This window comes from Thyridium curvatum (genome assembly GCF_004353045.1).
Source record: "Thyridium curvatum strain D216 chromosome Unknown NODE_3_length_876553_cov_77.224826, whole genome shotgun sequence".
Lineage (NCBI taxonomy): Eukaryota > Fungi > Ascomycota > Sordariomycetes > Thyridiales > Thyridiaceae > Thyridium > Thyridium curvatum.
Genome location: NW_022156758.1, coordinates 215,124 through 229,753, shown reverse-complemented (window position 1 = coordinate 229,753; position 14,630 = coordinate 215,124). Strand labels below are relative to the sequence as shown.

The window sequence follows — 14,630 nt, the reverse complement described above, 5'->3', positions numbered from 1 at the left end:
CAGAGGCCGAGCCTGCTGGTGCTTGATCCGGCAGCGCGAGGCGGGGTCCGGTTCCGTCCCTGCAGACGGTTGTCTGCTTGTCCTCTCTCTCTCTCTCTCAAAACCAGACCGTGCTTCTAGCTGTCTTTGACGGATGGTGACACCAAGCCTCGCGAAAACGAACGATGAGGTGGCAAGTCCACGATGTCGCTGCATGAATGATCCGTTTGGTATCAAATTTGTCCCGATTGGTACGCCCCCACCCAAACTATTTTAACGCTACTTGAGTGGCCACAACGCGCGTGTCGAGGCGGTGGCCTATGAGGGACTCGACTCGCCGAATACGGTATTACGTCTACTGTGTGTGCTAATAGTACCTAGGTAGCGTCACGAGTCAAGTCAGCCGCCGCCACAGCGACGACCAAAAGGAATTAGAGCGGCACTGGAATGCGGGAGTGATCAATTCTTTGTTTGTGTGTCTCTCTGCCAAGTGCCCCGACTACCTACCTAGCGTGAAACCTGTGGAAACTGAACGTAACACCTTGCAAAGACAAGAGAAGAATCTAGGTAGTCTCGCGTTTGCGATTTATGAGGCTCTGAGCTCCATCAGGAATCTATTCTTGTGGGAGCTAGACATTCTCCATGAGAGCATCGTGAACGCCCGTTCTATTTGATGTCGGCCTGCTTGCCCTGTCCAACCCCATCAATCGCCTTTGTGCTAAGGCCACTGTCAGCCTTGACCCTCTCGATATTCGTGATCTCAGCGCCGATGCCGGTGGACACAAATCGAGTCGATCGCCAGGGGACAGTCCTCGACTGGAATAGCTCGTCCAACTCTTCCAGACTCCTCCCCTTGAGCTCCGGAACAACAAAATAGACAAACAACAGGGCCAAGATAGACAGGCTGCCGAAGATCATCCCGATTCTCGCCCCCAAATTGCCTGGCTCATTCTGGATGAAGGGAGTGACATAAGTGATAATCAAGCTTGTGGAGAAACTGGCGATGGTGGCAATCGATATCGTGCGTTCGCGCAGCTGTGTGGTCCCAACCTCGGCTGGTTGTTGGGTCAGGATATGTTAGCCATGGCCCCGCAAAGTATCGAAAGAAGCGATGCTTGGCAGTGTGAAGACATACCTGTGACTGCCCACATGACCGAACCCCAACAGGCTGCCGCAAAGACATTCTAGACGGGTGCACTTTGTCAGTGGGGGAAACGCCTTGCCGGGCAATAGAGATGAAAGTTGCTTACATAGATTAAGAGAGCAGCAATAGCGCCCTGAGCAGCGGATCCGTTGACCCCTCCAGGGGTCCAACTGGCAAGGCCGCTAGTGATCCACATGAGGACGGCCATGAAGAACGAGCCGATCATGAGCATGGGCCGCCGGCCCAGCTTGTCCGACAGGTAAAAGGCGGCAATGCAACCCGCGAGACTGCAGCCCATGACCGCGATGGCGATGGCCTGCGGCTGGTCGACGCCGACCTGGTTGAGGAAGATGACCAGGTACGACGTGACGAACGTGTTGCCCTGCGCCTGCTGCAGGCACTGCACACCCATGGCTATGCAGGTTCGGTGCAGATTAGAGCCCTTGAAACAGTCGGCGTAACTCGTCGCGCGGTGGTTCTCTGCCTCGTGCTGCATGGCTTGCTCGATGAGACCGAGCTCACAGGCGATTTCATCCGCGCTGGCGCTGCCCTCGCGGGCGTACAAGAGGGCCTCGAGGGCTTCTTCGCGTCTGCCTTTCTGGAGAAGCCATCGAGGTGACTCGGGGATGAACCATACGGCTGCGAGCAGCAGAAGTGGGGGTCCATATTGAACGATGATAGCTGTGAGACGGGTTCCGTTAGCTCATAGTTGTGCATGTATGCAAGCATACTACCTGGGAGGAGGGGTTCCCATACGAGTCAAATAGGTCCATCTCCCTGAGAGATGCGTGATGGATCCATAGACTGTTGAATGCGCTAGGATGGCACCCACATATAGCCAGCTCTGGTAAAAGTTGACAAGTGCGCCACGGATGGATGCCGGCGCAAGTTCGGCCATGTACATAGGTACACAGTTTGCCTCGATGCCCATAGACACAGCGTTGACGAGCCTTCCAGCCATGATGCCCCAGTAGCTATTGACAGCGCAGGAAATAGTCATTCCTATCAGAGCAATCACGCAGACAATGACAATGGTCATCTTGCGACCCCAAGTACTCGTGAAATAACTTGCGACGGCGCAGCCCAAGATCCATCCTGCAATAGGAGTGCCGCTGGCAATCGATAGCCAGTCTGAGGGCAGGCTCTTTGGCTGGTCAGGCCCGTCCAGATGACGGCCGAAGTGATCGTTGAAAACCCGCGATCCTATGACGCCTGACCACCAGTTGTTGTCATAGCCGAAGTTCTGAATTAGTTGCCGAGTATTAGTATCTGCGACCCCGAGCTATGATGGACCGCGGCCGTAGGACAGTCTTACCATCGCGCCGACCTATTGAGAAACATAGTTAGCAATGTATCTCCATCTTGACTCGGACTTGACCTACTGAGGCAAAAAGATAAATCCGGAGCAAACGCGGCGTAAGCTCCCGGAGGAGCGTTGGTTTCTTCAAAGCCATGGGTAACAATAACAACAACGTAAGGAGTATGACAGTGAAATGACTCCAAATTTCGAAGGAGCGAGAGGTACGGCCGCCGAAGCAAGAATGAATTCATATGAGCACAACTCGACACAGGCCTTTTGACCTATTTGATCTGCAGTGGCATCCAGATCCATCATGGGGAAGTCGGTGCCTCTTATGTCAGTTTGTGGAGAGGCCAATGAGATTGCTGCTAACGATAAGCAGTGCTGAACGACAACCCGAGTTGCCCCGCGGCCAACTCATCGACTGCGGGGCGTGAAGATCTTAGGCCCCTCCAGGCTTAGCCTGCAGTGCTGGATCTGGGGAAACCGTTTTAGCTGTTCAGTATCAAGACTTGCCCAGATGAAGGGATGGCCAAATATAAGCCGTCATATCCATCGCCCCGCGGGCATCTTTGGATCTTTCTCTTTCCAAACTGTTTGCACGCTTGTCCAGGCTTTGACCATATCAACACAACGCCCTTGTTACGGCAATCTCCCGAGCGCCAACCCCAGATATCTCGGCTCTGAGTATCCGGACCAGGGTTCAGCCAAGAATTGTACCAGAGCCGGACTCCTCTTCAAGACCATGCATGGCTAGTTGATCCTTGCCATCCACTCATGACGGACTCCACCACCACGACATCGTCACCGCCAATAAGCGGTGCCGCCCGACCATATCGATCCAAGAAGCAGCGCCCGTAAAGTCCCGGCTTCGGTTGCAGGTGATTCACAGCAGAGCTTGACTAACCGATCTCCCAGGTGCGATGGATGTCGGCGTCGTCGCATTGGCTGCTTCGTCCCCACAGGACAGCAGAACTGCACGCTTTGCCACCACAGGGGTATCTCTTGCACTTTCGAGTTAGCGGCACCTGTCAAGAAAGGCCGCGTCCGTTCCGCTCGGAGGGCCCTGCCCACCGAGGAGACCAGGCCGAATGCAGACCTAACCAGCACGTTCTCGGCACCCACTCCACCTCCTCGTGCTCCTGTGTCCATGCGTGACGACAACGACCCATCCTGCGATACTGCCGACCCGGTTCCTTATGATGGAACAGAAGTTGCGGGCCGATCGAGTTTGTACGTAGGTACTAGTAGCGACCAAGATGTGTATCTACTGAGACACCTGCCGTTTGACGAGAGGGCTAGCTTTGGCCACCGAAACTGGCGGGTGTGGAAGATCCTTGCTGACGAGAAGACACCGGCCTACTTCACGGTATGCCATACTCCGTGCTCACATCCACATGGATCTGATGACTGAATAACTCCCTACTCCCAGTCGTATCCAAACACACTGCTCGATGTCGATTCTGGGCTGTATGATCTGGAAGCAGTCGACGCCTTGGTCAGTCCGCATCAGTCGCAGCTTTTGACTCTCTACTATGCATATATCCACCCCAGCCTGCCCATCTTAGGCAGTAGGCCGCACTTGGAGGCTGCAATCGCATCGAGAACGGTCCCCACGTCTTTGGCAGCAGCCGTATACTGCTCCGCGATGGAATTCGCGAAAGAGACTCCGGTCCTCCAAGAAATGGCAGAAAAGGCAATACAACCGCTGCGTGATATTGCGTTTGCTAGGATGATACTGGAAACGAGAACCCCGTCGCTTCAAACCATACAGGCCATGTTGCTGTACATGCAGTTACCGCCTCTGCGGGTTCGAGAACCTAATCATCCTGGTTTCTGGACACTGACATCCCAGGTAAGCGCAATCGGCGCCCGGCGATAAGCACTGTGGTTTCTGAATTGCGGTAGCTCGTGGGTCTTGCCCAAGAAACAGGTCTACATGTAGACCCTACGGAATGGAATATCTGCTCGGTGGAGCGGCGAAAGCGCCGTGTCCTATGGTGGGCCGTATACATGCACGATAAATGGTCAGCTTGCTCCTTTATCCGAACAACCAGTCACCTACCAATCCAATACTAATGTATAGTGTTACGATAATAGGCTGGCCCACTGGCTGGGACGGCCTAGTCATATCGACGACAGACAGTTTAGCGTTTCTCCGTTGGGCATTGAAGACTTTAGTGAACTGCTCTCACCACCCGTAGACGAGCGCCTCTCCCATTTGGTCACGTCCTTCGTGATGCTTTCGAGATTGACCATCTGCTTGTCGAGCGTTCTCGACAACTTCTACACCATTCGCCATGGACCGAGCGATATGCCCCCTGAAGAGGCTCTGTCACGTGCTAGCATCTGCCAGCAGCAGCTGAAAGGGTGCCTTGAGCAACAAGGATCTGTCCTTCTGCGCCCAAGTAGATGCATCAATGGTAAGGCGGTGAACAGACTCTCTGCTCAGTGTGATTGCAAACACTAGCTGACCAGCACGCCGTCAAAGATTACGCTTTCGTCTTTGCATATTATGGCATCGCAGTTTCCATCCAACGAGCACTCTTTGCCTGTGTTGGCGGGACTTCTTATTACGACGTTGGAAAGGAGACATTTCTTTTTGAAGATCTGTTTCAAGTCTTTGAGGACTTGCTTCAATACCAAAACATCGATGGACTTTGGCTAAGTTGTGAGTTCTTATGACAAGTATTGCTCCAAGTCCTTCGACAAGACTAACCCTTCACTCCATTGACAGACACCAAATCCAACATTGCTATTATAGGTAATTTTATCATCACTGCTCTCTTGTCGAGTACGGATGATGGGATCTACCAGACTCGCCAGGGCACACTAGACAGGTTTCGCCAATTTTTGGAGACATTGGCAAATCGGTACGAGTTTGCAGCCTTGCCATTGTTGAGACTGAATCTGTTACTGGAGAGATTCAACGAAAGTTCAGGGCCGGACAAAGACGAATTACCCGAAATGTAGCGATAAAGAAAAGGAGATTAATTTACTGCTCGCATTAACGAAGCGGAAAACTGTCAATTGGGCGCAACGGCTATGAGCATGGTGTGCCTTTCTACATGTAAAGATGCATGTATGAATGTGTGCAACGGAGAGAGGAGTGTAAAATATGGAGAGTGGAGCGAAATACTGCATGATGTGCGCGGCTCGTTGAAACTATTCGATTTTAGGTAAACCGTGCAAACATTGATCGCCCCGCGGCCAACTCCGTCAGTGAGCATACGGCATCACGCAACTTGTTCACCCTAGATATAAAGATGGCCTCGATCAGACATTCCAATCCTTCGAACCGACATTCCTTTTGTTCCCCAAGTCTAATAGAACATTCATCCCCATTGTAGTCATTGGCAATATGTCTCCTCATAAGGTTGAGTACGAGCAGGCTCACTACCCGTATGTTTTCCCTGATTGTTGTTGTGACTACATCTTCTCAGCGACCAGTGCTTATTCTAATCTAGGTGCCCTTTACTCGAAGAAAAGTACTCAAAGTTAAAACAGGCCCTTGTCAAGCCAGAAAACCGGGAGCGACTGGTCGAGTCGTACCAACGACTGACCAAGGCTCTGGCAGTCGAGGCAGAGAGGATTGCCACACTTGGTCCCAAAGCCATCCCAGAGATCGCCTTTGCTGACATTGAGACCAATGGCGACCGCCTTCCCGATGGTTTGGCCGAGACTGTGCGGCAAACAGGTTGCTTGATCATCCGTGGGGTAGTGCCTGAAAAGCAAGCCTCGGACTGGGAAGAAGAGCTTCGATCATACACCAAGAAGCACCCCAGGGTCGCGGGATTCCCGAAGCATGACCCTCAAAACTTCAGTCTCTTCTGGACACGACCTCAGGTCCAGATACGCAGCCATCCACGAGTACTCAAGGCCATGGAGGCCATGAGCAAGCTATGGCATGTGAGCAAAGATGGCGCTCTTTTCGACATGTCTAGCCAGGCCGCGTACGCCGACAGGTTTCGCATCCGTCACCCATCGCCTAGTATGTGCAATCTTTCTCTGCTACGACTATTTGTGGATGCGCAATATTGATGTAGTCTGTTTCCAAGACGAGGAGTATTCTCTCAATGCTCATCAAGACAGTGGTGCTATCGAGCGTTGGGAGGATCCAGCCTATCGGGCATGTTACCAGGAGGTCTTCGAAGGCCGCTGGGAAGACCACGATCCGTGGAACGCAGACCACCGATCAGATGCGAAGACAGACTTGTATGCGACCGGAAGTAGGTTTCCTTTCCCTGGCATCATCTTCCGGGCTCATCACTAACCCATCCCAAGTGTCAAACTCTGTCTTCCGCTCGTTTCAAGGCTGGCTTAGCCTCTCGCACACCGGCACTGGCGAGGGCACCCTCCGCCTGCTCCCAGAGCTCAAGCTTACTACAGCCTACCAGCTCCTGCGCCCCTTCTTCATCCTGGACGAAACGTTCGACGACATGACGCCCCTCTTCCCCGGTGCGACGCCGGGTTCGCTGCAGTTTTACCCGACGCGGGAGCTTCACCCGCACCTCGCAATGGAGAAGAGCATGGTCGGCATCCCTCCCGTCAGGCCCGGCGACTACGTCTTCTGGCACTGCGACGTCGTGCACGAGGTCGACAAGTTCCACCCGGGCGAGCGCGACTCGTCGGTCGTGTACAACGGCTGCGCGCCGCTGTGCCCCTACAACCTCGAGAACATGATGGACATGCGCCGCGCCTTCCTCGAGGTCGGCATCCCGCGAGATTACGTCAAGTATGAGCACGGCGAGCTGGAGAGGGAGCACGCAGACCACGGCGCGAGGCGCGAGAATGTGCTGTCACTGGCGGGTTTGCGTGCGCTGGGCCTGGAGCCGTTTGACGAGGACGAAGAGGGGCTGGGGTCGGGCCAGAGGGAGATGAGGAGGATGGCTAATGAAAGGCTTGGGTTCTTTAGTGCTGGTGCGCAGGGTTAGATGATGATGACTTGAGACCCACGTTTGAGAGTGAGTGTGGGACATTTTGCCCACGATGAACAGATGTGGAAAGGGTGCATGGTAGCAGATACGAAGTAAAACTTGTTCAATCACTGCATCCATTGGTTGTCGCGTGCAAGGAAGGCAAGGAAGTCAAGCAGGGTCTTTCACGATAAACTGTTTGCGAGTTTCATCATTGGAATCAAGGAGGTGGTGCAGCTGTGGGCAATCTGCTCCCTTCATGATGATGAGTGCTACTGTCGCTATATTCCATCTGGTCGGCAGACTACATCCAACCCTCAAGATCTTCTTCCTTCTCGGGACGCCTTAGGATGATTCTTTGGGTCCTTACAAAGTGTCCATACAACGCCTGGCCAAGACTCTCAAAAAGCACGCTGTCGTTCTCTTTTTGCCCGCACTTGTAAGCAAACCAAAGCGCAGATGCAAGAGCCCTTCCCATACAGAAACAACTAGAGGACTATTGTTAGTGGGCGAAAGTAGATATGGAAAGACTGCATATACTCACACTGAGAGCACGGAGAATGCGAACGCTGCCTTGGCTACTTGACAGGCGGACCGCCCTGCCAGAAGGTTGTCTTCGCAGGCTCTTTGGATGTACCAAGGGCAGAGACTGAGGTGCTTTGGGTCTGAGAAGTCACTAGAGCACTGCAACGCGATGCTGTATATCCAGAGGCAGGCGAGGGTCAAATCGTAGAAAAGCTGAATGGTCTGGAAGGCGTATCGGAGGCGAGCGCAGATGAGCCGGACCAAGCACACAAACACGCTGAGGGCGGCTATGGCTACATTTGTCTCGGAGAGCCTAATCAAGTTGACTGTGAGAGAAGGCACACGGGACTTATATGTGGACAAATACTTACCTATCGCTCCAGATGGCAGGCACAGGTGGTGGTTCCCGGTGGTTGGCATAAAAGTATATGCGCTTTGTCGGGTCCGAGTTCCATCCTCTCAAGCCGCCAACCTCCCAAAGAAGTTGAGGCAGCTTGGCGGTATGTATGTAGCAGAACAGCGCGAGTGCGGTTGTGAAGAGACTGAACTCAACGAGAAAGCATATCACCCTCTGCGGCCCGAGCCGATGCTTTCCAAAGTACCCCATTGGCAGAGAAGGGCTTATTCCAACATTCGGTCAAAGCAATTACATGTATGCCCTGGAGATGATTCTTCGACAGTCAAACCAGCAAGGGAGGGTTTTGGTGTAATGAGCTTGGCGCGGGCGAAATCTCGGCAGTGTGGATAGATTAGTTTCAGCTGGCTATTTATTTACTTCGCAAAGAAACACCAGGACCCAGATGGAGGTGTAACCCGGATGTGCTGGGCGCATCCCGGAGTGGCGTGAGCAAGTTTTGAGACCTTAGGTGGTGATATTTGCTCACTTGGGTACCCGAACAACAAGGGTTCAAGTCTTGGCTTGACTTGAATTGCCTCTCCAGTCTGCTTTGATAATCCACTACGGATGTATTAGCTGCACATGAGGAACAGAAGGGCTTCTTCTCTCACTTGGAGCTTTTTGAAATCGTGATTCCTTGCTCGCAATATTTCTTGACTAAATAGGCGCCGCGGGCGAGCTGGAGTCAATGGCGAAAGGCAGACAGCGGTTTCATAGCAGCACTCCTCACCGCATTAAAAGTATTTCCTCGAACAGAGCCATCGCAGTGTTGGCTTGGCCGTTGAGCTGCTTCCTCCTACCGTCGTTGCATGCGTAGAGCGGACACTAGCGCACAACAGCCCACAATGATCTCGCAATGATACATACTACCGAGTAAGCTCGGCGCATTACGAGGATCAAAGCATGGACTTGAGACCGAGTCAAAACAGCTCGAACCTGCTCAATTGTGGATTAACTATGTGGGGTTGCCAACGGTCATTACGAGAAATAACCGAAGTGTGGCTAGTTAAGCAGCCACCTCTCAGTTGATAGGCCAACCGCCAAAGAGCACTTCGACTTAAATGACAGAAACCTAGACAATGGCATATGGGATTGTGGCGCGCACTCAAGAGATCGCTTTCCAAGCCCTCAAGATCATCCACTTCTCTTCCTCTGGTGCCTCCTCCATCTCTGCCTTCCCCTGCTCCAGGCGGCTGTGTGCTATCAATCTCTCGTGGTTGACCCCGAGTAAGTTGTGCACCTCCTGGCTCACGCCTTGAAGTGAATAAGCGGGGAGTCCGAACAGCCCTGCGCCGGGTTTCAAAACAAGTCCTCCCAGTCCCCGGGCTAGACCTTTCGTAAAACCGACCGCGCCGCTTTTCTTGGCTCCCTGTATCGGCTGTGTGACTACGCCAGTGATGCCATCGTAAAAGCCATACATAAGCTCCTTGCTTCCCACCTCGATGCCCTTTAGTAGACTAGTCACCTTTTCTGGCTCTCTCACCGTTGTATCTCCGTATAACATTGGTAGGCTCTGGAAACCCCGAGCAATCCCCATGCTGAAGTTCATGGGGGCGGAGAGGACGGCTTTGCTGAATCTTCCAATCCCGGTCGCAGCTGTGATTGCGATTCTCCCACTCGTAGCAAGGTTAGGGGAGGTCGAGTCGCGAGGATCGAGAGACATTTTGCCTTCTTCCATCAGAGATACAGACGCGGCCGCTACAGAGTTGGTTGGGGTTGAGCATGGGGCTGAGGAAGAGGAAGGTGTCCGTGAACTGTCGGACATGTCCCTAGCGATTGCCCGTGGGAGGGAATACGCCTCGTACAAGACGTCACTAAAGGATCCGAGGAATGCGAATGCGCCACCTGTAAGAGGATCTGTGGGTAGGTCTTTGACGACGTATTCCTTGGATCGATATCTATGCATTTTGCTTAAATCATGTGTCGACCAGAAGAAAGGATGGTTGCGGATGCGGACATACAGTGCAAGGTCTGCTTCGCCTATAAAGCCTTTCTCAAGTAAGAGCGCAGCAGCCATTGCGCTTAATCTGATATCTTTTCTTTTTACAAACCACACGGCATGTCTTTTAGGGTCTAACGTGCATTGCATGTCTTTTGCAGGCAGCATTTTGTGGAAATGGCGCGCTCCGTTCTCACAGCCCTGCTCGTTGCGGATGTTCATCTGAATATGCCTCGCGCGTAGCCTGGTATCCGGGTGCAGTGCCTGTCGAATGTGGCTTGCCAACGTATCGACGGTCTGCTTTGAATACGGTAGCGGATGTGGCCCTGCTCCTGCATTTGCAACTACGTGACCCCAGAATGCCTGCTTTAGGGATGTCAGAGACCTGTAGATACGGTGAGAGGATAAGACTCACATCACCGAAGAAAGGCACAATGACAGTAGGTTTTCCGGCAGCAAGCCCAGCGGCAGTAGTACCCGCACCACCGTGGTGTATCACTGCTGACACGTGCTCGAAGAGCCAGCTGTGTGGGACATTCTCGAGTAGAAAAATACTGGCCGGGGGCTCTGCATCGTTCATGTTGTCGCCAATCCCACTCCATCCTCTAGATACGAGCGCCCGTACCCCAGCCTTTTCGACTGCAGCAAAAATAAGTTCTGTCATAGACTGCGGGTCATCTACCACGATCGAGCCGAAGCCAATGTAGACTGGCGGCTCCCCTGAATTGATGAATTGAACGAGATCTGTCGGCGGTTCAAAGGAGCCCTCCTTGGGTAGAAAGTAAAAGCCAGATACTGAAATCCCGGGACCCCAGTCTTTTGGCTTTCTTAGTAACGATGGAGACCTAGAACGAAGACACACAACATGAGAATGAGCGTTCCTTGAAACTCGGCAAGTGAGGGGCCGTACCAACAATAAGTGTATGGGATGTTCAATCGTGTGATGAGGCCTGGGGCCCACGCCAGGTTGATAGGCGTTAACCCCAACGATTCCTCCCGAAACCTATTGACTATGTCGCCTAGCCCGTGCCAAGTGATCCGTTCGATCAAGGCAAAAGACAACTTGTTTGTAAGCCCAGGGCTGAGGTCGGACCGTTGAATGTTGGCGAGAGGATGTGGGAAGGTCTCTGTGGGAGAATACGGCATTCTGCTTGCGAAACGATTAGCCATGAGTCAGATACTAGTTCCTTGGGTGTAGACTTACGTGAACATGAGATGGAGAGGAATACCGAGTTTCTCGGCGCAATGGATATGCGCGAAGCTCGGCGGGTTAGCAATGATGGCATCTGCAATGAACGGCCTGCCGCAAGTCGGCTGCACACATGATCTCCAGCAGCCGTCCAAGATGGCACGCATGTTTGCCCTCTGCTGCTTCACGTCTCCATTTCGCAACGAGCTGTAGCTTGGTAGAAGGCCAGGGTTTCGAACCATGAATGCCATGAGTTCTTCCGGATCGCCCCCGATATCGAAGAACTCGAGGTCATTCTGTTCGACAAACCTCTGAAAGACTCCATGCGTGGCGATGCGGACCCGATGGCCGTACTTCTTGTGTAGGGTGAGACCAAGGGCTACGAAAGGCTGGACATCTCCTCTCGATCCCACAACTTGAATGACGATACATAATCGCGTCGGAATGGGTACGTCGAGCATCCACTCAGAGTCGCTCTCGCTCTCGCTCTCGACACCAGCGGACGAGTATCCCGTTGTAGGGCTGGCATTGGTTTCATTTTTCGGGAGAAAAGTACTAAGGTTCGCGCGTCGTTGGGCATGTCGAAGACTGAGTCCTAACCGACCATCGGCTATATCAGTGCGGTCAGCGTTTTGAGGGCGGCGGACGTTAGGCAATGGCCACAACCTTCGACACTTGTACTGACGCTCACAGAACCCTGTGGACTGTTCAAATGTGGAGGCATGTTGGCAAACAACAGGCAGCTTCAGTCTTCGCCGTGCAAGGAGTACAAATAGGTATGGAAGCACAATGCATGCTGAACGGGTCGGATCAGTCAGGGAACGCAAATACTTTATAATTGCCGGAGCAAGCGGCACATTCTTAATAAGGCCTACAAACGGCATGTCTTCCCTCACAGAGTTCAGTACTAGACCACGAAGACTTCTTGTTAATGGAGCAAGTGGATCCGGACCAAGACGGTGGCGTCCATCCTTGCGGATATTAAACGGTGGAATAAACCCTCTTAGCGGCGTATCAACGGCCGATAGACGGAGATTGAGCGGCCCTCCGGCATCCATCTCTTCTCCAAGTGGGAGGAAATCCAAGATGACCTTATGTACACCGGGATCCCGGTAGGAATGTCTCGCCTACAAATACTCAGTTCTTTCTGTGTTTGGTCTATGCTATGTAGAGAAGAAAGAACGAAATCGAGATTTCTACTCTACTGGCATCACTAAATATGCGCATCACTATTCTCGCAGCGGCTCTTTTGAGCCTTGCCACGGTGAAAGCAGCTTCCAGCCCTTGCCCCCTGCTTGGGCCAGACTTGCCCATACCCACAGCACTGGGTGATGATATCTCAATGAATAATACCATATCCGAACTTTTGCGATTTTTACGTCCGAACGCGACTGATACAAGCCAAAACCTCGACATCGACTACCAGAACACATCATTCTCTGTGGATATTTATTCAGCAATGGACCAGCAATCGTTGTTCAGCTATCATCATGCAGCACCAATCCTGCAGGGGCATGAATACGGCACTCGAACCGTCAATGATACGACAATATACCGCATAGGTAGCATATCCAAATTGCTAACGGCTTATATTTACCTCCTCGAGGTCGGAGATGTGTCGTTCAATCAGCCAGTCACACGTTACGTACCCGAGCTGGCAAAATTAGCCGGAAATGAATCAGCTTCTGCTCTCCAGGACGTGGATTGGGATGCCATTACCATCGGCGCTCTCGCGTCGCACATGGCTGGCATACCGCGAGACTTGTCGAGGTCTGATTCAGCGGACCGCGAACTCTCTCGGTTGGGGTTTCCACCAATTCAACCAGGAAATCGAGTCGACTACTGCGGAAGTGGCGCCTCGTATCCCTGCAACCGCACTGGTACGTGAACTCTGGACAGTCGTTTCTTCTGGCAAGACGTGAGGCTCTTGGCTAGGGGGTCCTCGCTTAATGCTAACACCTATTCATAGAATTCTTTGACGCCATGCGGTTACGCCACCCAGTCGAGGCGGCTTTTGGAACGCCTATATACTCGAACGCTGGCTACCAAATTCTGGCGTATGCACTTGAGAATATAACAGGTTCAAGTTATGCCGACATTTTCTCTCGGCAGCTCATCCACCGGCTCGGTCTGAATTCCACTACATACGCCAAGCCAGCCACTTCCGACTCTTCCATCATACCCGATACTCCCAGCACCTCTTGGTATGATGTCGACACGGGCGATGCAGGGCCAGCCGGAGGAATCTATTCCTCGATTGCAGACCTACGCAGAATAGGGCAATCAATCTTGTCGTATGAGATGTTGTCACCCTCCCAGACCCGACGGTGGATGAAGCCCGTTACATTTACTGCCGATCTCCAGCTGGCAGTCGGCGCGCCGTGGGAGATTGCACACGCCCCATCGACCACCAAGCGAGCCAACTGGATGTACACAAAGGGTGGCCAGCTAGGGATGTACAACAGTCTGATGGCTTTGCTACCTGATTGGGGCGTGGGGCTCACCGTCCTGGCTGCGGGAAGTGGCGCTCCGGGAGTAACCGGCACGATTCCGGGTCTGGTAGCTTCAAGGCTAGTCCCAGCATTGGAGCAGGCTGCCAAGAGGCAGGCAAAGCGGACCTACAGTGGAAAATACGGTGATGAAAAGAGCGGCATAACTGTCGCTGTGCAAGATGATCTTCCGGGACTGGCAGTCACGTCCTGGTTTCTTGATGGGCATGACATGTTTGACTCGATCCGTCTGATGATCTCAGGGTCCACGAGCGGATCAGGAAACGTCAGCATGAGATTGTACCCGACGGGACTCCAGATGAAAGGGTGTGGAAAGGCTAAAAGCGAAAGTTGGCGAGCAGTTTACGAGATCATCGACGCCGCCTCACCGCCCAGCCCGTACTGTTCCAGCTGGTTCGCAGTGGATTCCGTCACGTACGGAGGCGTATCTGTCGACGAGTTTGTCATCGATCTTGCGGCGGACGGCATCGCTCACAGTATCACTCTGAGTGCCTTCAATAATACTCGGCTTGAAAGGCAGCGGCATTGATTTCAGTGCTGCCCTAGGCGCTTCCAGCAGTGGGTTAAAACATAGACTTGGTGGAAGGGTGCGTCGGTCGCTGCTTTTGTATAATCTACTAGTGTATATAGTTCAATTCACTTTGGTTGCGTACTTTCTGCCCTTCTCCGGGGAGAAGTCTTCACGAAGACTCTCACTATTGCATAAGATTTCATCAGTTGTTTAACACACC

The 14,630-nt window shown here is 52.8% G+C and overlaps 4 protein-coding genes across 4 annotated transcripts; 2 read left to right on the top strand and 2 right to left on the bottom strand.

The window, feature by feature from the left end:
* Nucleotides 1-645: 645 nt before the first annotated feature.
* On the bottom strand, nt 646-2,441 carry E0L32_000764 (uncharacterized protein; the record flags this gene model as incomplete). Its single annotated transcript, XM_031142409.1, has 5 exons — nt 646-1,034; nt 1,115-1,163; nt 1,230-1,804; nt 1,952-2,366; nt 2,439-2,441. 5 exons carry the CDS (start codon nt 2,439-2,441, stop codon nt 646-648), a joined length of 1,431 nt encoding a protein of 476 aa, XP_030994298.1.
* A 1,132-nt stretch (nt 2,442-3,573) lies between these two features.
* Nucleotides 3,574-7,357, top strand: E0L32_000763 (uncharacterized protein; the record flags this gene model as incomplete). The annotated part of the gene is made up of 10 exons (XM_031142398.1): nt 3,574-3,792; nt 3,856-4,278; nt 4,332-4,450; nt 4,524-4,846; nt 4,894-5,094; nt 5,161-5,187; nt 5,774-5,825; nt 5,891-6,414; nt 6,470-6,652; nt 6,708-7,357. 10 exons carry the CDS (start codon nt 3,574-3,576, stop codon nt 7,355-7,357), a joined length of 2,721 nt encoding a protein of 906 aa, XP_030994297.1.
* Nucleotides 7,358-9,366: 2,009 nt separating this feature from the next.
* Nucleotides 9,367-12,184, bottom strand: E0L32_000762 (uncharacterized protein; the record flags this gene model as incomplete). The annotated part of the gene is made up of 5 exons (XM_031142387.1): nt 9,367-10,563; nt 10,616-11,045; nt 11,111-11,350; nt 11,405-12,086; nt 12,178-12,184. 5 exons carry the CDS (start codon nt 12,182-12,184, stop codon nt 9,367-9,369), a joined length of 2,556 nt encoding a protein of 851 aa, XP_030994296.1.
* A 424-nt stretch (nt 12,185-12,608) lies between these two features.
* Nucleotides 12,609-14,428, top strand: E0L32_000761 (uncharacterized protein; the record flags this gene model as incomplete). Its single annotated transcript, XM_031142376.1, has 2 exons — nt 12,609-13,269; nt 13,359-14,428. The coding sequence occupies 2 exons, from the start codon at nt 12,609-12,611 to the stop codon at nt 14,426-14,428; spliced, it is 1,731 nt and encodes a 576-aa protein (XP_030994295.1).
* Nucleotides 14,429-14,630: the final 202 nt, after the last annotated feature.